This window comes from Narcine bancroftii, chromosome 9 (assembly GCF_036971445.1).
Source record: "Narcine bancroftii isolate sNarBan1 chromosome 9, sNarBan1.hap1, whole genome shotgun sequence".
NCBI classification, from domain to species: Eukaryota; Metazoa; Chordata; class Chondrichthyes; order Torpediniformes; family Narcinidae; genus Narcine; species Narcine bancroftii.
The window spans coordinates 75,406,240-75,430,317 of NC_091477.1; the positions used below are offsets into that span (position 1 = coordinate 75,406,240).

Below are 24,078 nucleotides of genomic sequence, written 5' to 3' on the forward strand. Positions count from 1 at the left end.
TCTCTGATGACCTTTGCTGGGGTCCATGTTTTCAACATCAGCTCTTGAATATGCACATGCTGCCCTCTGAAGAGTTCTGGAAATGTTTCTGCATGTTTGTTATAATGTTGGCATCCTTTTTCTTGCATATCAGCCAGTCTTCTTCTGGTTTCCTCCTGGTCTTCTGGAGGGTTGTATTTTGCTTGGCAGAGTTGTTTTCTATCTCCTGCCATTTAGAAGTTCTGCTGGGGACCTCATGTCAGCCCTTAAAGGTGTGGCTCATAATGCTAGAAGAGCTAGGGATGGGTCTTCTTTTGTTTCACAACATTTAACTCGTGTCTGTTTCACAGTTTGCACTTGTCTTTCGATGAACCCCTGACCTTTGGGGTAGTAAGGGGATGATGTAGTGATAACAAACCCATATTCTGCAGCCAGCTTTCTGAATTCTTGTGATGTGAACTGTGTTCCATTGTCACATATTACTTGCTCAGGTATTCCTTGTTCAGCAAGGAGCACTCTCATTTTTGAGGTGATAGTTGACGCTCTCAGGTCTTTCACCCTTTTGACAAATGGAAGCTTAGTTACAGGCTACTATTAAATAACACTCTTGATTCTCAGTGAACAAGTCGCCTCCCACTGTGTGCCATGGGCTGGCAGGTACTTCTGTGGAAATCATTTCCTCTTTTTGTTGTGTTTCTGTTGGTCCTTTTGGATTTGTTCTTTGACCGGATCTCATAATTGACAGATATCAATTGCAACTCCTGGCAGCTATCCAGACCTAGCATTGTTGATCGTCTGCATCTACCACATAGAACGTACAGAGGATGTTCTTTCCCTTATGGCAGCCATTGATCTTAGCTCTCCCAAGCTGCTTGATAGGGTTCTCCACAGGCCATTAATGTGACATTTGCTGTTTCCAATGCACCGTCTTTTAGATACCCTTTTATTATGTTCCCTGGGATCATTTGGTGGTAGAGTCTGAGTGGGAGGACATTGCTTTGTGATCCAGTATCCAGCTTCACCTTTAGGTTAAATATCGTAGGCTTGTTCTGGATTGTCCTCTGTATTTGGATCCTTGTGTGCAACTCACTTCTTTCTTTCATTTCACCCAACATCTCATGAAGGTGTATGGATTCTATGTCCAGTATCGGGGTGTTAAAGTCCTCATTGTTGTTTCCTTTTATGTGGTGGGTCTTTTTTGTCTTTTTTCTTCACTGGAATTACTGTTTTCTTCATACCAGACTTGCATATCTTCGTTCAGTGGTTTGCTTTATCACTGGCTCTACGTTCAGAACCGTATGCAGAGTATTTGTTTCAGTCATCAAAAGGGTGTTGTCTGCCGCACTTCCTGATTGTGTTCTTTATACCATCAGCCCTTCATTCTCTTTGCTGAGGTGAGTCTGCATAGATAGGGATTTCATTTTTGTCCTCGTGGCTATGAAGCCCCTGGCTGTGTCTATACCTACAGCCAGCTTCAAGCTATCCTTCCCACGAAGGGACTTTTGCATTTCGGGATGGGCACTCCCCCGTATTAGTTGATCTTCCCTCTATATCCTTAAATCTGCATTTTGCAGCAACTATTTTTAGTCTAGTGAGGAAGTTATCAACAGTTTCATCAGTCTCTTGCATCAAGCCTTGAATTTCATAACGTTTAATTCTGTGATTAAACCTGGGTTCAAGGTGAGAAGCAAACTTTGAAAATATCTGCTCTGGATCATTTCTCTCCACCTCTGTAAACTTCCAGCGATTAAATAAGTCAAGGCCTCACTCCCCTGCCCAGAGAAGTAGATAACTGACCTTCTCCTCTACTGTTGCATTTTAAAAAATAGCTTTTGAATGGTAAATTGCACTTCTGCTGAAACTTTTTAAATGATTCAACAATATCTTCAGCCTCCCCGTCCATCTCTGGGTGAACCGCTGTTGCTCCAGCCATTTTTTTTTCAGTAATTTTTTTTGCTTTTTCCCCCATCATATTTCAGTGACTTGGAATCAATTGTATGGCTTTATTCCTGTTCTCCAATACCACTGCCATAACGTTATGACTTTGTAGTTACTTGGGAGGCTTTTTAAATAACTTAGAGAAGTAAAATTCAAATAACTAAAGAAACTTTACTTACTGATGCCTTCCACCATCTCAGGAAACCACACACACACACACTCATACACATGCCCCAAAGTGGTGTGCTAGTCACTACAGTGAGAAGGGTGTATTCTTATGCAGTCATAAAATAGTTCACATTGTCCTATGTATAAATCACAATCAAAATGAAGCACTTTGCTTCCCAAAAGACCCTCCTGGCACAGGTCAATCCACCAAAAAGGCCCAGTCATTCACAGAGCATGCCTTGCTCTGAATTCCACAAAAATGACTGGCTGCAAGAGCTGCTTTCAAAAAGCTGTTTCCTCTCCAGTAGTCAGAATGGTACTCCCTTGCAAAATCAGTGTCTTTGCAAACGTATCGAATCTGGAACAGACTGTGGCACGCCTTCTCTCAGTTCTTCCAATCCATCAAATTATCATTGGACTGTGACTTGTGTTGGGCTTGGTGCTTATGCAAAATGGTAAATGTTAACTGTGACTATTCAGTTCCTCCTGTCTCTACTATTCCTTGCAGTGATAATCCCATTTTACTAAAACAGGAGCTTGTAATAGTTAATACACTATTGTCCTGGAGCAAGAGTTTAAATTTTAAAAAGTGCTCTAAATACTCAAGTCAGGGATACCTGTGGAACAAGAAATAATTCATGTTTCAGTCACTGTTTCTTAAAAACCTGATTTCCAGAATCTTCTGTATGTTTTCAATTATTTGGAGTAATTGCTTTATATAAAAGACTCAAAGGCAAGCCAATGTACATCACTCATTGCAAACTTTAAAAGAACTCCACAAAGCATCCAAAGTATTTAAAAATAAATCATTGCACAACCAAAACAAATTGGCAGCTAAAGTAACCAATAATCCCCTGAAGCAAGGCAGGATACGAGGGCGAAGTCTTTCACACTGAATGTTCATGATTGTGAGCAGCTTGTACCCACTTATCATACTTCTGTATGGCATTAATTTGCACAACTCATACAGAATCCTGTAGAACTAAAACCCAAAATACATTTGTACATCAGATGTCACTATAGGTCCCACTGAGCAGCCAAAACAAAATTATAGAGATGAACTTTTCAGCCAGATTTTTCATAACATGTGCTATGAAATATCCAACAACTGACTTGAGACTAATTCCTATCATTGGTCACATCTTCTAAAAATCCAGTTACTATCTAGCAAAGACTAATCAAAGCACAGAAATGCTGGAGGAATTCAGTCTGTCCCGCAACATCCATTGGAGGTGAAGATGTACAAAGTATGGCAGAAACGGCAGAGGAAGGTACGTTGGAGAGAGGCTGGTGGGGTGATTTTGTGAAGACCAGGGGAATTCTGTCCTTATTGCATGTGGTGGTGGAGGGGGACTGGACATATGTGTGGGTAGTGGAGGATATGTGGGTGAGGGCCGAGTGAATGGTGATAGAGGGGAAACCACATTGTTTGAAGGGGGACATCTATTATGATCTGGCATGGAAGACCATGAACAGAGACAGAGAAATTAAAAGAAAGGAATGGAATCATTTGTAGTCGAGGTAGGTGTGGGAATGAGTAGGTTTGTGGAAGAGATCTGTGAGAGTTGTCTCCTGACACAGACAGAAAGACGAAGAAAAGGGTGGAAGTTGGCAGCAAAGTGGATAAAGTCCATTTTGAGGCAGCACGAAAGTAGTTGTCAATGTAGCAGAGGAAGAGTTGACGGGCCTTGCCTGTGTAGGCTGCTCCAACCAGCCAACAAAAAGGCAGGCATCTCTGGGGCCCTGGCATGGCTACCCCTTTGACTTGGAGAGAGTGGGATGAGTCAAAGGAGAAGTTATTGAGGGCGAGGACAAGTTCTGCCTGCCAGAGGAGGATGATGGTGGAGGGGGTCTGGTTGGGTCTATTGTCAAGAAACTCATGGCTTTGAGGTCTTTAGTATCATGGATGGAAGTGTCTTCTGGAGTTTTCACTGGTAGGTGGGACCAGAACCAGGGGACCAGAACCTCAAGATTCAGGGGAGTAGATTTAAGACAGAGAAGAGGAAAAACAGTTTTTCTCCAGAGTAGTGAATCTATGGAATTCTCTGCCCAGAGCAGTCGAGGTCACTTGATTAAACATATTTAAGGTTAAATTAGATGAATTTTTACATATAATAAAGGAATTAAGGGATATGTAGAAAAGGCAGGTAGGTGGAGTTGAGTCAATGATCAGATCAGCCATGATCCTATTGAATGGCGGAACAGGCTCGATGGGCCAGATGGCCAACTCCTGCTCCTATTTCTTATGCTCTTATGATTGGATGACCAAGGTAAAAATGAGGTGGTTGAGTTTAGGGAACTAAAAGGGTTGAAGTGATGGATGACACGTGAAGTATCCCAGATGTAGGTGGGGAGGGACTAGACCAGGGAGGACAAAACGGAGTCTCATAAGTGGATACCAATTTGGAGGGGGAGGGGCTCGTGGAAATGTTCTGTCTGTTGGGACAATTTGGTTGGTATATCTTGGATAGGAGGTAGAAATGGCCAGTGCCAAAATGGGAACCAATGAAATTGGAGGCTACACTGGGGAGATGACCAGAAGTGCTGAGTTCAGAGATAGTGCATGATACAGTGGTTCCTGTTGGAGGGGTAAGAGGAGGTGCTGAAGAGTTATTATTGACTGCCTTCAGCCAGATGGAGGTCAGTGCACCAGACGCATATTCCCCACTCTGCATTCCACAGGGACCATTCCCTCCATGACTTCATTGTCCACTCCTCCTTCCAAACAATCGCCCCTTGGCACCTCTCCCTGTGACTGCACAAGATATGTCCACACCTCTACCCTCACCACCATTCAGGGCCACAAACATTCAAAGTCATGTAACACTTAACTTGTCAATCTGCAGGGTTACACCCATTGTGGTGCCCTCAACACTGGAGGAGACTGGACACAGACTGGGAGATCACTTTGTCGAGCACCTCATCTCTGACCATCTCAACAGCATGGATCTCCCAGTGCTGTCGATTTCAATTCCCCGCTCCATTCCCTTGCTGACAATTTCTGTCCATGGTCTTGTGCATTGCCAGACAGACCACCCGTGAATCTGAGGAACACCTTATATCTTCTGTCTGGGCACCCTCCAACTGGAGGGCATTAGCACCAATTTCTCCAGTTTCCCAAGGTCACTGCCCATCATCTTCCCCCTGCCTCAGTCTCTCTCATGTTTTCCCTCTGTTTCCTTTCAAATCCAAAATCATCTCACTTTTCCTTGTCATATCCAATTAACATATTTTGTCTGTTGGTATATCCACCTTTCCCTCTCATTCTCCCCCCTTTCTTTCCCCAGCATTTAATTAGATTAGCTGGTTTCCTCCAGCAGTTGCGTTTTGACGACAATCAGCGTCTGCAGACTTGCATGCTTCACAGCAAAGACTAGGGTGACAATATGATAAGGATGCATTGCGGAAAATTTTAGTTTCAAACCATCGAACCATTTACAACTTTTTTGCAAGGGCAAACATAAACTGAATTGAATTAATGCTTCATGTTTTTGTTTTGCATGCTATCCAGGCAAGTCAACCAAAATTGCAGTAGAGAAATGGCAATTCAGAATTTGACAGGTGCATCCATTAAAATTCTTTTATTTAATAAAAACATTTGAAACAATTTACAGAGCAAATTGGTGGGATTACATGGGATTCAGCCGCAATGAATGGGCCAGATCTCTGCCAAAAGGATGTAATGCTATACTCCTCAGAAAAAAAACAAAGTGCAAATAAGATTCTGGAGAGCGCTCTTAGAGCATCGACACATATGAGGTAATTGGAACATGCTTCTTAACTGGATGTATACACACACACACACACACACACACACATAAACCAAAGATCAGATATAGTTGTTCTCTACACAAGAACAGGTGCACAAATCTGTCTGCAATTAGCTCAACATTTTATGAATGCAGGAAGCCCACGCATCATAGGTTGGGGTGGTGGGGTGGACAGGGTAGGTTGAGTTCTGAATAAAAGGGCCATATCACCATTTTTTGTAAACAGTGCATGTTGGAACAATGTATTAATAACCTTTTTCTCCCCCACCCCCCCATACTAATTCAATGAGAGAATTTTATTCATGTTAAATATTTGTGTTGCATTTTGTGAATTCTGCCAGGATAAATTTCTATGACCCGAGTGCAGGGGTCACCCAGAGTACATTTTGTAAAATGACATTATCTAAGGGAACACTTGCCAATTCCATCCCTAACTCTCAAATGGGCACAGACTTTAGATTCTCCAATAAACAATAACAAAATGGAACTCTTTCCCAATGCACAACAGCATTTATAGGCCTGCAATATTTGAGTATCTCATCTGCCGCCATGAAAGAACAGAATGAAGCTTTGATCTCCAGAGGGCAAGACCATAAATAAATGCCATCCACCAGCCCCAGCCTTAAATTTACCTGGGTTACTTTTCAACAGGGGTTTTTATAATGCAAAACAAAAAGCTAAAAACAAAACTCTGAAATGGTTTGATTCAAGCAACTTTACACATGCACAACAGCCAAGGACTGAAAGGCCCTTTAGCATTGCTAAAAATCAATGACAGTACTGGAAAATCAGATACTCCTCTCGAATAATAAATGGAGACACTGCCAAAGGTTTTATTTTGATTCATGCCTTTACCTCGAACCCCAGTCATGGCTTAATCGCTTGTCTTTATCGAACTGGAAAAACATTCCTACGATGGAACTGATTCTGACAGAAATTTAATCCAAATTTAAACTCACCAAGTTCAGCAAGAATCAGTCAAAGTAAATCCCAGAAGTAACAGCATATTTAGCACCAAGTACAGCTCTTTCACATTTCTTCCTCAAAAGATCCCAAAATGACACGCAACCTGGGTTATTATGATACAAACACTTACATATCTGTTACATGGGTTACAGATCAAATCTGCAGTAATTATTTTACCACCATGTACTAAGTGATATCCCATGAACCACATTACTGAGATGGTCACTTCAGTGCACATTTTTGGAAGTGATCTCATAGCCACCTAAGAACTACAGTGAGAGTTCTTTTTCACACAAGGTATACAAGACATGTTCTCATTCTAGGGTCAAAATCCAAATGAAACTAGATCTCAGGTGAGCCCATCTCAACAGTCAGTACTTTCTTCTTCATGTTGTGATATCGCAGCACAGGAGTTCACAATTTCTCGCACTAGGTTTCTTTCAATTGGTTTACTGCACAAGCGTAGTTTTACATTGTACTCGTCTTTGAACAGCTACAAACCACAATATGCAATTTTGATAAGCTGCTTAAAAAGTGAAAACCCCACTTGTTTTAAGAACAGATTGCTGGCTCCTCTTGAGTTTGACATTGGCTTTTTAATTATGAGAGCTGATACTAGCATGAATGAGATATTTCAATTGAAGCTTGGATATGAGCACAAGCCAGATGAAAGTACAAAAAATACGTGCTTTGGAAGTTTCCTGCCTAATATGTAGTTTGTATTATAGGTTTGGACCATGTGGTAATGATTTGCAGTAATTACACTGCTCTCCACATGCAGTAAGTATTCTGGTAAACAGACACACTTGGGATTTTAGTGATATTGGACCAGTAGATTTTTAAGACTATTGGATGTTATTCCAATTCATACCCAACACAATTGATACAAAACTTTCTAGCAGTCCAAGGGCTTTGCATAGGAAAAGCAGCCTGGTGCTTTGAGGGAAGAATGAGAGCTACAGGCAACAGTGTACAGTACCTCATGGAACACCGACACCAAGCCCTGGTGTGTTGAAATGAGTGTGTGCATTATTGAATTAAATGCCAAACCACTGGGATTTTCAAATACTTGGATGATGGATTATTAGTTTTTGAGTACATTTAAAGTGTACAGCCTTCCAAAGCTTAAGCTCCTGCTGGGGATACAAATCATGTCAACATAGTGCCTTGATCAAATGCTCAAATCTATATGTGGTACGACAGTAAGTATTGGCAGGCCAGGGTGTGATGATGGAGGGACATCACCAAACTGATGCTCCCACTCAACATATACCTTCAAGCACATCAAATGTAATGGTCATTTTCAGTAATCTTGGTTATTTTCTAATTTTCCAGGGATGTTGATACCAATTTTCCACATTCCAAGCCATACTCTCAAACACCAGCTAAGAATGCAGACTAGAAATCCATCTTTGGGTAATATCATGAGACACAAACAGTAGCCTGCTCTTTCTATAGGAGACTCTTGGAATAACAGGCTCAACACTGCGTGACCTGATCTAGAAATGCAGATTTTCAAGTGCAATGTTTGGAAGCTAATCCTCTTGAATATCATCTACAAAACTGGATTTAGCATGGAACAGAAAACAAACATTAAGCAACAAGTTACCAGTGAAATCATTGTTCATTTAGAACAAGTTAAGCAAAATAGGGTGCTCTAATAATGAGAGTAAATAGTGAGATCCCACTTTTGGCTAACCAAAGCGAAGGAGCCATCACAGAGCTCCACTGATGATCTTGCAATTGTGACCAGACTCCTGATTATTGGAGCTTAACTGAAAGTTCATTCTCTCACATAGCAGCATTGTGGGAGCTTAATCACATGAATCAAGGCAACAACCCACCACCCACTACCAGGAACAAGCAATCAGTGCAATCAAGCGACATAGGCAGAAATTTCCACGTTTAAAGAAAAGATTAAATTTTAAAAAAACACACCTGCCCTCTTAGTAAAAGGAACAAATTGCTCTTTTAAGGAAAACTCAAAATTACTGTACATGGTGTACAATTCCTCCAAAGTAAAGGCTAAAGTACACATATTTCCTTTGTCATTGCAATGCAATAACTATTCTTTGTTTCAAATTACAGCAAAGTGTATGCCATCAGTAACTGCTCCTCATTCTCAGAATTTTCTATTCCCACAAAGAATTAAAACCAACACTTTTACCCAGGTTTGGGTAAACAAAGCAAACATAATATGACGACAAACCCCATCTTTGATATGATGGCAACAAAAAGGAAGCAGTGGGGTGAAAAGACAGCTAGGCACCTTAGGTGGAAAACACAGGCCAAGTAGGTGGCTTTGTGCCCAGAAAACCATCACAGCAGCTGGTATGATAAAGGCCCTGTGTATCTTCCCTAAAGAGCAGGAAGAGAGCATGCTTCTTGTGAATAATTGTAAATACAGAAGAGTCCATCGTTGTAGCGTCTACACTCCTTTTCAGCTGGCCAGATACAAGACAGAAGTTCTGCAAGGCTTGCTGTGCCAGTCTGGGTGCTGCAATTCCAACCATATTGTGGGCAATATCCTCCATCCAGCTAGACAGCGAGTTGGGTACAAGGGCACTACTTGGCTGGCTTCTAGTCGTTTCAATTCACAACCCCGACCAAAGTACTACACGGCTTCCTTTGTCCACACTGATCACATGCTCCCCAGATGACGACCATGATACTGCATTTACAGATGAGCTGGATGGAGAAAAACAAAGAGTATGAAAAAAAACCCCACAAGAGATTTGGTTCAGCATTTCATCAGTCTTTGCCAAATAATGTGATGGCCATCATTACCCTGTCTTCAAACACAGGTTTACCCAAATTCTGCTGTTTCAATTTCTGCAAATGTCAGAAAAGGTTATGTTAGATTTCAACAAATCACTTGAGGAAGGATGAAAATAAAATGCCCATCCAAAATATTGAAATATCTCCTGCAAAAGTGGCATCAACCTCTTGTACACATCAGTAACTTTAACATATCTGAAGTTTAAAATGCATGGAATATTCTTGAATCAACTGAATTCATTCCAACCACCCAAGAATATAGTCAGCAGAGCTGCAGCTGTTAATGAGCAGTGCAGTTGTCTGTGTTGCTGCCTTCATTGCTCCAGGGACCCGGTTTTTAATACCATTTGGATTTTGCATATTCTGTGGATTTCCACAGATGCTGGTTTCCTTCCACATCTATAGGTTAATTGGTGACTAAATTACCCCTTAGTTGAAGGCAAAATAATCAAGAAGGAGTTCATGGGCAGAATAGGTTGTTGGGGTTCTGTGAATGGAGGGAGAATTGGACTAATGTGATTGCTCTACTGGAAGCTTGGATCAAATGGCCTCCAATATCATCATATGCAAGACAGCTAGCACCATCTACAAAATGCTCGAGTGTTAATGGGGAAATCCACAGATAAATATCGGCTTGGGAATTAATCACCAACTGATTTACAACAAACCTGTGATATTTTCCCAGGGATCTTTCCACCTTCCCAGATTCGACACTCCAGACAAAAAGAGTTCCAACTGAAGACCCTGCAGCAATGAACTTCCCATCTGGGCTGAAGAGAGAAGATATTCACCTGTGATTTCAGAGACTATGGACCCATGATTCGCAGCTCAAGCAATAATTTATGATGAGTGTAAAACCATGAGTGATTAAATCTTGATTTGAGCATCAATGATATCCATTTTCCTCTCTTTCTATGAAAATACTTCAGAAGTTTACACAGATAAGGACTACACTAATACAGTGATTGTCACAATATAACCACAACATTTTTGTTAATTGAGTCAGTGGGCCAAGGAATAGCCTAAGGAATTTAATTCAGGTCAGGACGCACAGTAAATGGTAGGGCTTTCATAAGTGCTGTATAACACAGAGACCTTGAGGCAATAGTAGAGAGGCAATGAAGGCAGCATTTGTCACATTTACCTTGATCAGCAAGAGCAATGGATACGGGCCAGGTATAAAAAACATTAATAAAGCCATATTTGGAATACTACACGCAGTTCTGGTCAACTTGCCATGGGAAGAATGCCATTAAACTGGAAAGGGTGCAAAAAAACATTCACGAGGATGTTACCGGGACTAGATGGTCCAGGTTAGAGGCTGGACAGGGGGAGACATTTTCCTTGAACCAGAGGAGACAGAGACTGAGGTAATTCCCCTCCCGCCCCCCACACAGTAGTGCATACATAGCTACCAGATGTGGCAGAGGTGGGTACAATTATAACATTTAACCTGTGTCCTGGTTTTCAGGGACTAACAACAATCACATATACTCCACGTCCTGGTTTTGTGGGACTACCTTCAAGGGTATAGGCTCTGTGTTCCCATTTTTGCTAGACTACCAACAAGCGCATATATGCCATGTCCTTGCTCCTGGGACTAGTTTTATACCCGACCATCTGCTGGTTCGTAATGCAATGGAAACAGGTTGTCTGAAATGAGAACTGCCAGTCCCTGATATCATTGAAAAATGACATTAAATTCATTTGCGATAAAGGATTTTTCTTTTGGTGGAGGAGAGCACCAGGAAAAGATGGAAAAACAATATTGCTGAGGATAGGAAGTTGTTAAACCAAAGTTTCAAAGGCTTTTGATACTGGAAAGCTAAAATGCTCCACTTCAATTGAATCCATTGCTACTCAACACAGAAGACATGGCCTTATCAGATATGTCTGGTGCACATGTAGTGATCTTCACTACCACTTGGATGAATGCCCGATTGGAGCCAATTACCTGAACGTCACTCTTGTCCAATCTGACCCACACTTGAATCCTTGCGAACTGTGCAGAAAAAGAATGCAGTCAGAAGCAATATAGTTCAACTGTATGAGCAAGAGTCACTAAACAATCATGGGACTTACACAGAGCTATACTAAATGCACAAGAAAGAGGGGACAAACATTCAATTTCTGGATGCAAATAGGTGAAAGCAATGATTATAAAACAAACACACCTGTATTGTAATTTCAGTGTATGACCAAGAAAACAATCACCCATTGAATAAAGAATGTAGGTATGTGTACAAATGGAGTTCATAAATGTAAAAATCATCAATTTCTATTATAAAGAATTGAAAGCTAGCCAGCCCACTTCAATTACCTGAAAGACTGCCTGGTCACATTTGTACGTAGATCAATTATCTTTAGTATGTCATCTCTGGAACAGGTCAGTAATTCTGTGTGGCCTGGGCTGAGATCAAGTGCAGTGACACGACCCTGCAGTTCCAGCTCTCGCACAATGCTTTCTGTCCTGGGGCAGAAAAGATACAACATAGCACTACGCACACAAAATAATCATCCCAGTACAATGCACGTTCCGAAAGTTAGAGAAGTCCACAGGTTGGACATCTCACCCTCTATTCCATTCAGCAATCATGCTTGAGATTGTGTTCTCCATTGTATAGAAAGATATTTTTTAGATCAACTGCATCAAATCAAATGCATTTCAGTTTTCCCATTTTGTTAATCTCTATTAAAGTGTTTTTCCCCCAGAACATTTTTGTCCACCAACACCTGAGCATTATGCTCCATGTATTTACTAATATCTATACGACTATCTACGTCCCTTCTTGCTTCAAGCTCAAGGCCAGAACCTGTTTTTTAAAAATGTTGGCGATAAATGAAAATGCTTTCAGATTACTAAAGAGCTCCAGTCTCAAGGACCTGGAATAGCATTTCCTTGAAAGTTTTCACATTCAAAATAAACAGCACTCCAAACAATACAATTCTGGAGTTAATTCCATCACGACCATTTCACCTGATGTCCCAGAAGCGAATTTTCTTGTCAAAGTGTCCACTCATAACACACTGCTCAGTGCAAACAATGTCATTGCAGCTGGAACCAGCAAACACAGTTTTTATACCTGGAAGAGAGGATCAACATTGAATGATGAAGTGGGAACCAGACAATATTTTTTCCTAAAAAAGTCATCTATATCTTTAAATCAAATGGTTTAAATTTACTCTCATATACCTAAAACTACCACACAAAAGTACCACACTTCAGGGTTACAGCTGCTTCTATAAATGACAAGTATATCCAAATCCAGTTACCCAAGAACTCTTCTTGAAAACTGAAGAAACACTATACGCAAAGAATCATTTATGCACCAAAACCGCAGAGTCAATATTATACTGGATCAATTTACAAATATTTTTGAACTGTAGATCGAATACAGGTTTGACCTAAACCAGAACCCAGTGTTTAACTGAACTTCCCAGTCCCTACTAACCATTTTACTAAAGGTGTTGTTTCCCCAAATTATTCAGGCTGCATATTGCTCACCAGGCCCCTGGCTGCTACAGACAACCAATTGGCAATCATTACCCAGCTCAGGGGTGGCACAGTTGGGGTAATGATCAGCACAACACCTTTACACCACCAGCAATAGGGACAAGGGTTCAAATTCCGGGCTGTCTATAAGGAGTTTGTATGTTCTTCCAGTGTCTGCTTGGATTTTCCCCGGGGGCTCTGGTTTTCTTCCACCATTCAAAACGTACCAGGGGTGGAAGTTGAATGTGTGTAATTGGGCGGCACAGACTCGTGGACCGAAATGGCCTATTACCGTGTTGTATGCCTAATTTTATTTTATTTAAATAAAACAATTATTTTATAAGGGATAGGAGTGGAGGATTAAGAAAAAAGGCATTATGGTCTTTAGTTAATACTTTACTCCCAGTTATAACAAATAAAAAGCACCCAGGTCTAAGCAAAAATTTTCAAAAAGGTAAGGTTAATGATTCGATGAGCTTCCAAGGGTTTGCTGTAGTCTTTTCTCTGGATATATTTTTGCAGTAAATATAGTAAAACCCTTGGTATGTGAAGTTCAAACAACCAGCAGCCTCAAGCAACTGGTAAAAAAGGAAAATAAATTTTAAAAATTAAAATGAATAAGAATAAAATAACAGGTAAAAAATAAGCGAGTTTAATATTGTAAATGTTCTCTGAAGTAACACAACTTTTTGGTGAAGATAGGAGTAAATGTTCAGCCTGCGGAGCACCTTGGTTGTACTTTGCTTGTACCAGCTGTTTGAATAGTTTCAATAAAGTTGTGTTTGAATATAATGAAGTCACCTAGGTTGAAGCCGCTCACCATTGGGGTGACTCCTTATTCTTGCTTTGTAAGGGTGGCCTTGGTCAGAGGGCTTATCTGTAAACTTGGGGCAGGAGGATAATTTTCTATAATGTTATTGTTCGTCTTTCAGACACGGAGGAGGAGGAACCTGCAGATGCAGCAACAGCTAAATATTTTCAAAGAAATGTGACTGAAAATAAAGTAAAATGCTTTAAGGTTTATATATTCATGCAAATTAGTTTGTTCAGGGTGAGTACAGTAAATATTTTTATCTTTTAAACTATTTATTCTTAATGCAGGTGTATTAGCTAGGTATTGTAAGAGTAGGTGTCAAGCAACTGAAAAATTCACTAATCCGGCTTCTACCATTCCCCATAGGTGCCGGATACCAAGAGGTTTTATTGTACTGAAAATTTCATTTTACCCCAATTTCTAATTTTCCCCTTCCTTCTGGGATAATATTCCGCTGACACCGATGATCATAACTTGCATTTTAATAGAATCCAGACACTGAAGGAACAACCAGAATTGCTCAGACCCCAACCCCTTTGAACTGGAGTTACTTGACAAGACATAATTAGAGGAAAGTTAAGAGTTAACTCCATAATATGTAGGTCTAAAGTTACACACAAATGAGAGAGGGTAAGGAAGGGTAGCAGACTCCTTTCCTCCCCCCCACAAAAAAAGCATGTGAATAAGATATTCACACATATCACTTTAATGCCAAATTTACATTTGATATTAATTTTATAAATTTAATTGTCAAGTTGCCAGAGTGATATTTGAACTCATCTCCAGATGATTAATCAGGCCTATGGATACTGTCCAATTGAGGGTCGTGACTGAGCTCAATCCAATTTTTAAAAAACATTTTATTTAAATGTTCAAATATGTATTAGTATCCAAATACAGAAAATGACAATCAAATATTCAAATAAATTATACATGCTACAAACTATACCCCAATAAACCCCACCAACTCCCTCCCCATAATAATCTCCAAAATAAAAAAAAAAATTGAAACAAAGATATAGAAAAATTAAAAAGGAAAAAAAACAAACCTGGTTACCAAAATATCATCACCATTTACAGAACTTTGCCTTCAATATCATCATTTATTTATCCCATGATATTCAGGGAAAGCTCTAAATAAATTCATGCCTAATTTATGTAAATATGGGCACCAAATTTTCAGATCATATTTATTCCTTAAATTATAAGTAATTTTCTCAAAAATGTATTTTTGTATACAATCTTTCCATTCATAAATTCCTTTTGAAAAAAAATTCAATTTCAAATTTGCAGAATGCAAAAAAGTGCCCATCTCTTGACTTAATGGTAAAAGGAAAGCTAGAGACAAAATTGGTCCCTTAGAAAATCAGAGCGGAAAACTGTGTGTGGAGCCTAGAGAAATGGGGAGATATTGAACAGTTTCTTTTCTTCGGTATTCACTAAGGAGAAGGATATTGGGAGATGTGAGATTAAAAAAGCAAATTGGGTAAATATGGGGAATATAGAGATTACAAAAGATGTAGTTTTAGGGCTTTTGAAGAATATAAAGGTGGATAAGTCTCCGGGACCAGACGGGATCTTCCCCAGGACATTGAGAGAAGTGAAGGAGGAAATAGCAGAGGCTCTGGCGGTAATTTTCCAAATGTCATTAGATATGGGGATAGTGCCGGAGGATTGGCGCATTGCGCATGTGGTTCCGTTACTTAAAAAGGGTTCAAGGAGGAAGCCTGGCAACTATCGGCCTGTAAGTTTGACGTCTGTGGTAGGTAAATTAATGGAGAAAATTCTTAGAGATAGTACTTATAAACATCTGGATAGACAGGGTCTGATCAGGAGCACTCAACATGGATTTGTGGGAAGGTCATGTTTGACCAATCTGATTGAATTTTTTGAAGAGGTGACTAGGAATGTGGATGAGGGTAGCGCAGTGGATGTTGTCTATATGGACTTCAGTAAGGCCTTCGATAAGGTACCACATGGAAGGTTAGTTAGGAAGGTGCAGTCTTTAGGTATAAATTTTGAGATAGTCAAATGGATTGAACATTGGCTGAAAGGGAGAGGCCAGAGAGTGGTAGTGGATAATTGTCTGTCAGGTTGGAGGCCGGTGACCAGTGGTGTGCCTCAAGGATCTGTATTGGGCCCATTGTTGTTTGTTATATACATTAATGATCTAGATGATGGGGTGGAAAATTGGATTAGTAAATATGCAGACGATACTAAGATAGGTGGAATAGTGGATAATGAAGAAGGTTTTCAAGGATTGCAGAGGGATTTGGGCTGCTTAGAAAAGTGGGCTGAAAAATGGCAGATGGAATTTAATGCTGATAAGTGTGAGGTGCTTCATTTTGGTAAGAAGAATCAGAACAGGACATACGTGGTAAATGGGAGAGCATTGATGAATACAGAAGAGCAGAAAGATTTAGGAGTAACAGTACATCGTTCCCTGAAGGTAGAAACTCACGTGAATAGGGTGGTGAAGAAGGCTTTTAGTATGCTGGCCTTTATCAATCATTGCATGGAATATAGGAATTGGGAGGTGATGTTGAGATTGTATAAGACGTTGGTGCGGCCTAATTTGGAGTTCTATGTGCAGTTCTGGTCGCCTAATTATAGGAAGGATATAAACAGAGTGGAGAGAGTGCAGAGAAGGTTTACCAGAATGTTACCTGGGTTTAAGCATCTAGAGTACAAGGAGAGATTGGACAGATTAGGTCTTTATTCTTTGGAGCATAGAAGGTTGAGAGGGGATTTGATAGAAGTATTTAAGATTATGAAAGGGATAGACAGAGTGGATGTGGATAGACTATTTCCGTTAAGAGGAGGAAAGATTAAAACAAGAGGAGGAAAGATTAAAACAAGAGGACATGAGTTAAGAATTAAGGGGCAGAGGTTTAGAGGTAACATGAGGGGGAACGTCTTTACTCAGAGAGTGGTAGCCGTGTGGAATGAGCTTCCGGGAGAAATAGTGGCGGCGGAGTCAATTGTATTATTTAAGAAAAGGTTGGACAGGTATATGGATGAGAAGAAGATGGAGGGTTATGGGCATTGTGCAGGGAGGTGGGACTAGAGAGGGGTGTTTGGTTCGGTGCGGACTAGAAGGGCCTAATGGCCTGTTTCCGTGCTGTAATTGTTATGTTATGTTATACACTAAAAACATTTATCTGATAGATCTGCTTTCAATCTATTTAATTTTTATGGAATGAGGTACAATTGATGCAAAAAATTATATTGAACCAATCTATATCTAACATTTATTGTGTTTGTCATACTATAACTAATTACAACTAACTTTTCTCTGCAATATTTATATTGAAATCCATTTCCCATCTCTGTCTAGAAGACCTATGTATTCTCTGCTTCAAAGTTCCTTTTTGCAATAATATGTACATAGCAGATGTAAATTTCTTAGTAAATCTATTACAAATCAAAGTTTCTATTTCACTTCTTTCAGGCAATAACATTGTTGGACCCAGTTTATCTCAAATATGCATTTAATTGATAAAAACAAAGTATTGTATTATTCTGTATGCCATATTTTTTTATTGATCAAATGACATTAAATTTTGTCCTTCATAACAATGGCAGTCTCTTCAATCTGAGGCGCCTGCAAGCTCACACCAAGACACAAGAGAAACTTGTCCGTGAACTACTCTTTGCAGACGATGCCGCTTTAGTTGCCCATTCAGAGTCAGCTCTTCAGCGCTTGACGTCCTGTTTTGCGGTAACTGCCAAAATGTTTGGCCTGGAAGTCAGCCTGAAGAAAACTGAGGTCCTCCATCAGCCAGCTCCCCACCATGACTACCAGCCCCCCCACATCTCCATCGGGCACACAAAACTCAAAACGGTCAACCAGTTTACCTATCTCGGCTGCACCATTTCATCAGATGCAAGGATCGACAATGAGATAGACAACAGACTCGCCAAGGCAAATAGCACCTTTGGAAGACTACACAAAAGAGTCTGGAAAAACAACCAACTGAAAAACCTCACCAAGATAAGCGCATATAGAGCCGTTGTCATACCCACACTCCTGTTCGGCTCCGAATCATGGGTCCTCTACCGGCATCACCTACGGCTCCTAGAACGCTTCCACCAGCGTTGTCTCCGCTCCATCCTCAACATTCATTGGAGCGCTTTCATCCTTAACGTCGAAGTACTCGAGATGGCAGAGGTCGACAACATCGAGTCTACACTGCTGAAGATCCAGCTGCGCTGGGTGGGTCACGTCTCCAGAATGGAGGACCATCGCCTTCCCAAGATCGTGTTATATGGCGAGCTCTCCACTGGCCACCATGACAGAGGTGCACCAAAGAAAAAGTACAAGGACTGCCTAAAGAAATCTCTTGGTGCCTGCCACATTGACCACCGCCAGTGGGCTGATATCGCCTCAAACCGTGCATCTTGGCGCCTCACAGTTTGGCGGGCAGCAACCTCCTTTGAAGAAGACCGCAGAGCCCACCTCACTGACAAAAGGCAAAGGAGGAAAAACCCAACACCCAACCCCAACCAACCAATTTTCTCCTGCAACCGCTGCAACCGTGTCTGCCTGTCCCGCATCGGACTTGTCAGCCACAAACGAGCCTGCAGCTGACGTGGACATTTACCCCCTCCATAAATCTTCGTCCGCGAAGCCAAGCCAAAGAAAGAAGAAGTGCACCAAGTATTAAAAAGTCTATTATTCATAGTAAATAGTACATCTATTTTGAATCAAAGGTTTTTTTAATTAATGCCGAATTCTTTATTCCCATTTCACTGTTTACTTCGCTCCATGTATTAATCAAGTGTTTCAACAGTGGTATATCCCTATCCTCAGATATTAATCTCAGTTCCAATTTATACATAAAATTTTCTGATGACTTCTCTCTTATCTTATCTATCTCTATTTTGATCCATGCTGGTTTCTCTCCTTCATAAAAGGAAGAGAGGAATCTTATTTGTGTGGCTCTATAATTTTTAAAATTTTGTAAGTTGCATATTTCCCAATTCATATTTCCATGTTAATTTTTCTAATGATATTCTTAACATCTTGCCCTTCCAAATAAATTTCCTTACATATTTATTTAGTTCCTGAAAACATTTTTTCCAAGATATAGGTAATGTTTGAAAAAGACCTTGCACTGTTGGAAACATATTCATTTTTAATACAAGCTCACGCCAATTTAGTGACTTTGCTGTTTTTCTTTTCTCCAACCCGGGTTTGATCCCAATTATTAAATACAGGTAATGAGGGGATCTGAGATAGATTTTTTTACCCCCCTAGAGAGTGGAAAGTACCAGGTATGCTCTGTCAGAAGGAACAGTGAAAATAGAGTTACTAGTAGCATGCAATTATGTTGATGAGCATTTAAATTGCCAAGGCAAAGAAGGCTATAGGCCAAGTAGACGAGTCCCTGTGGTCAACATTTAATGAAGTTATGGATAAAGAAAAATAAAAGAAGCAAGTGAGACCTGCCTCTTTACCACACCACTAAGTCATTTAGCTGTTGCATTTAATTATTTTATCAATTTAAAAATCAGTCTGCGACTGTTATGGAAATAAAAGCCCTGCTATTTCTTGCCTGTTCCCCTTCATATTGCCCCTACTTACAGATCTTGCGGCTCAAATCCCATAACTTAAGAGTCCGATCATGGCTGCCCGACACGATACGTGCGTTATCCAAAAGGAACTTCGCAGATAGTACCTTCCCACTGTGTCCTGTTAATGTGTGCTATTATGAAAAGAGAAGGAGCCATGTGTCAACTTTATATACAAGTATACAGAAACATGGTTCTACTCTTATAGGATTTTTAAAAAATTTGTAGAAATGTTTAAATACCATAATTTACGGGGAATAGTCCACTTTATCTGTGCTGACCGTGATGCTAATCTAACTAATCTATCTGCCTTCATGTAGTCTGATTCCCTTATTTTCTTTCCATTCATGTATCTAAATGTTGCTTAAACATTGCTATGGTATCTACCTCTACCATCACACCTGGCAACACATTCTTAGTATTGTGTAAAGACACTTGCCTCAGAAATCTCCTCCCCCTCCCTCACCCCCCTTAAACTATACCATCCTTGATAGAGTTGAATAGAATTTTTTGTTTAAAGTTTTGGAGAAATTTAAGTTTGGTCCTTCTTTTATTGGTTGGATTAGGGCTCTATATAGTAAACCGGTAGCTAGAGTATTGACGAATGGTTTGATTTCAGAATCTTTTAAGTTAACTCGATCAACTCGTCAAGGTTGTCCTTTATCACCAGCTTTGTTTGCGTTAGTGATTGAACCTTTAGCACAGTTGATAAGACAAAATACACAGATACAAGGTATGAAAGTTTTAGATGAGGAGTATAAAATTAATTTATTTCCTGATGATGTATTGGTGTATGTAATAAACCCAGCTCAGTCACTTTTGCATTTGAAGGAATGTTTAATACAATACGGATGTCTTTCAGGATATAAAGTTAATTGGGAAAAAAGTGAGATATTACCTGTAAGTGAAGATTAATCAGTTTATAAGAATATTATTAATTTGAAGTGGACTGATCGAATTAAATATCTGGGTATAATTTTGAATGTTAATTATCAATCTTTATATAAATTAAATTATGCTCCGTTAATGAAAAAAATTAAAACTGATTTGATTCAATGGAAAGATTTACCTATTAATTTAATGGGAAGGATAAATACAATAAAGATGAATATCTTTCCACGTATACAATATTTGTTTCAATCTATTCCATATTTACTTAATAAATTTTTTTTCAAGATTTAAATAAAAAGGTTAGGGAGTTTTTAATGGAGGGGTAAATTTTCGAGAGTAGCTTTGAATAAATTAACTTGGAAATATGAGTTAGGGGGACTACGTTTATCACATTTTCAAAATTATTATGAGGCAGCCCAACTTAAATTTATTAGTTCATTGATGGATTTGGTACGGCCTCCTAGTTGGGCCAAAATTGAGATGGCAAATATTTCTGAATTTGAAATACATCAATTTTTGTTTAGATGGAATATAAATTTGTTACAACAATATAATGTGCCTATACTAAAACATTTAATGAAGTTATGGATAAAGAAAAATAAAATGATAGGTTCTAGGCGTAAATTATTGGCTTTGACTCTGTTGTATAATAATCAACATTTCTTTTTCAATACATAATCAAAGTTTATTGCATTGGAGATTTAAAGATGTGGAAAATTTGGGAGATTGTTTTAAAGAGGGTAAGTTTTTATCTTTTAATCAGATGAGGGAAGATTTTGGTATTGATAAGAATTCTTTATTTCTTTATTATCAAATTCGATCTTTGGCAAAATTTATGTTTGGTAGAGATATGATTTTACCTAAAATGACTAAATTTGAGACTTCTCTTATGTAGGTACCAGAGAAGGGTTATATTTCATTTATGTATCAAATATTACAGGATGGAATGGATAAAAAGGGTTGGGATAGATCTAAAATTAAATGGGAAGCAGATATTGGTTTTACTTTTTCTGAAGAGGATTGGTTAGATAATTGTTATGATAGTGTAACTAGATTAATCATTGCATAACGTGCATTTATCAATTACAATTTTTTTTACATCAATTATATTTGACACCTGAAAAATTAAAAAAATATGGTTTTAATGAATCAGATTTGTGTATTAGATGTGGTGATACGGTTGGAACTTTTTTTTCATGCTGTTTGTCATGTATACATATACAATCTTTTTGGAAGAAAATTCAATCGTTTTTAGAATATCTGTATAAGATTAAAATAGTTTTAGATCCAACAGTATTTTTATTGGGTAGTTTGCAACCTCTGAAAGGCTTGGGATTAGGCAAGTTTCAGCTTGCTTTTGTATATTTAGCTTTATCCGTAGCGAAAAAATGTATTGCTAGTATAAATATGATTGATATTAACAGATGGCATAATGAAATGAAATATTGTTTAATAATGGAAAAAATTATGTATGTTTCGCATGATAATTATAATTTTTTAATTAAGTGATTGTTATACTCAGAATATTTACATTTCAATTTATATTGATTAGATTTTAATACGTATATTTAACTTTTAAAAAAAATATTCTTTCTTTTTTCTTTTTTATGGCTCTCCTTTGGAGAGTTGGCTGGAGGGGGGGTTCTTTTCTTTTTTTTAATATATATTAAAAAAAATGTTCATGTTTAATTGCTGTATATGTCATATATTATTTGTTTTTTGAATGAATAAATAAAGTTAAAAAAAACTATACCATCCGATATTTGACATTTCCACCCTGGGGACAAAGTCTCCATTTATCTCAATTGCATATACTTCTATTACTTCTATCAGGTTGTCGTTCAGATTCTTACACTCTAGAGAAAGTAAGAGTTTAAAGTCGATATCCGTTTCTCCTGACACTTAACATATCTTAATCTAGCCAACATCCTGGTGAACTTCTTCTGCACCCTCTCAAAAGCCTTCACTACCTTCTGTAATGTGGCAACCAGAATTGCACAAAGAACTCTAAATTTTGCCCAAGTTTAAAACTGCAATACGACTTCCTTTTATACTAATGCTCTGACAAAGGAGGGCTTGCATGACATCTTACCCACGTGCTAATATTTTCAGGAAGCTATGGACTTCAATTGAACATAGACAAGAAGAGCAATTCAACAGACCAGTTGGCCCTCATGTCCATGCCAAATGTCCAAATCAAGCTCAAACTGTTTGCACCTGATAGATATCCCTCCATCCCCTTCATATTCATGTGTTGATCCACTACCACCATGACTCCTGGCACCTTGTTCCAGGCACCCAGCACTCTAAAATATTTGCCCTGCACATCTCCCTTACATTTCCTCCCCTCATGCATAGCCTCTGGTGGGAAAAATATTCTAGCCACCCTTTAAGTGTTCTTAATTTTAAAAAAAAGCTCTACTAGGTTTCCCCTCAGCTTGCTACTCTCAAGAAAAAACAACCCCAGCTTGTCCAATCTCTCCCCATAAAATACCATCTAAACCAGGCAAAATCTTGGTAAATCTCTTCTGTACCCTTTTCAAAGTTTCCACATCTTTCCTGTCATGGGGCAACCAGAAAGGTGCACAGTACTATCTGTTTGGACGAGATGTTAAACTTCAAGCTTCCTTGGGTGAACGTGGACGATTCCTTAGCACAGGATCACTGCAGAGAGCTTCCTGGTGACCCAGTGAACATGAATCTTTCATTCAGTAATGAACAACATAATCTGGACATGACCATGCATCTCATTTGTGGGGTTTTTGCTGTGCTTGGATTGGCTGGTGCATTACAATAGAGGCCATACTTCAAAAGAATTGCATTGACTGTAAAGTGCTTTGAGATGTCCCAATCTCTTGGATCCTCAATTCCCATATATAATTCATTGGTTAAATGTACTTTGAGTTTAATGAGATTTTCTCTTTCAAGTCCTATTTTTTCTAATTATTTCTTTAAACTTTTCATGATTGATGTAAAAACTTTTAAAGAATGGTATAGATTGGCATTAAATGTTTTAAAGATTTATTTGTCGAGGAGAGTCTTGGTTCCTTTGAACAACTTTCAGTTAAATGTAGTCTACCAAATACTTTTTTCTTTTTAAATTGTTATCTACAGATTAGAAGTTTTTTTTTTACAATCTCAATTATATACATTTCCTAAGAGGACTGATAAAAATTTAATTGATGTAATTTTTAATTTACAACCTTTCTATTATGGTTCAATATCTAACACTTATATATTTGGGAATAAGAAAGGCTCCCTCAGATAAAATTTTAAAAAGCCTGGGAGCAGGACCTACAGCTTTTTATTTCTGAAGAAACTTGGAACTTAATTTTCAAATTGGTTAATACCTCTTCTTTATGTGGCCGCCACTCTCTCCTACAATTTCAAGTAGTCCATAGGGCTCACATTTCCAAAGTCAAACCATCTCATTTTTATGCAGATTCATCTCCTGAAAGTGATAAATGCAACAATGGAGATATTTCATTTATTCATATGTTCTGGACATGTCAGAGTCTTGAGAAATATTGGAATGAAGTATTTCAAACTTTGTCTACACTTTTTAAAGTTAATTTTTAATTTAATTTTTAACCTAATCCCCTAACTGCTTTATTTGGTATTGCTGGAGAGAGTGTCAACTTTAACGGTATCTGAGCTTTTATTTCTCATGCAGTGTTGCTCAGATGGAGGACGTTCCCCCACCTCAT

The 24,078-nt window shown here is 38.9% G+C and overlaps 1 protein-coding gene across 2 annotated transcripts in view; it reads right to left on the minus strand.

Moving 5' to 3' along the window:
• Nucleotides 1-5,651: 5,651 nt before the first annotated feature.
• atg16l1 (ATG16 autophagy related 16-like 1 (S. cerevisiae)) overlaps nt 5,652-24,078 on the minus strand; it is a 41,587-nt gene continuing 23,160 nt past the window's right edge. Inside the window, exons 14-20 of one of the 2 annotated variants that reach the window (XM_069896528.1) lie at nt 19,494-19,614; nt 12,577-12,682; nt 11,920-12,069; nt 11,554-11,601; nt 10,268-10,369; nt 9,609-9,653; nt 9,423-9,509 (exon numbers count right to left, since the gene is read on the minus strand). In XM_069896528.1, coding sequence (XP_069752629.1) covers nt 9,647-9,653; nt 10,268-10,369; nt 11,554-11,601; nt 11,920-12,069; nt 12,577-12,682; nt 19,494-19,614 — 534 coding nt within the window. In that variant the 3' untranslated portion in view covers nt 9,423-9,509; nt 9,609-9,646. Of the gene's footprint in view, nt 9,510-9,608; nt 9,654-10,267; nt 10,370-11,553; nt 11,602-11,919; nt 12,070-12,576; nt 12,683-19,493; nt 19,615-24,078 lie in introns of both variants that reach the window. The other variant, XM_069896527.1, reaches the window with a different exon arrangement.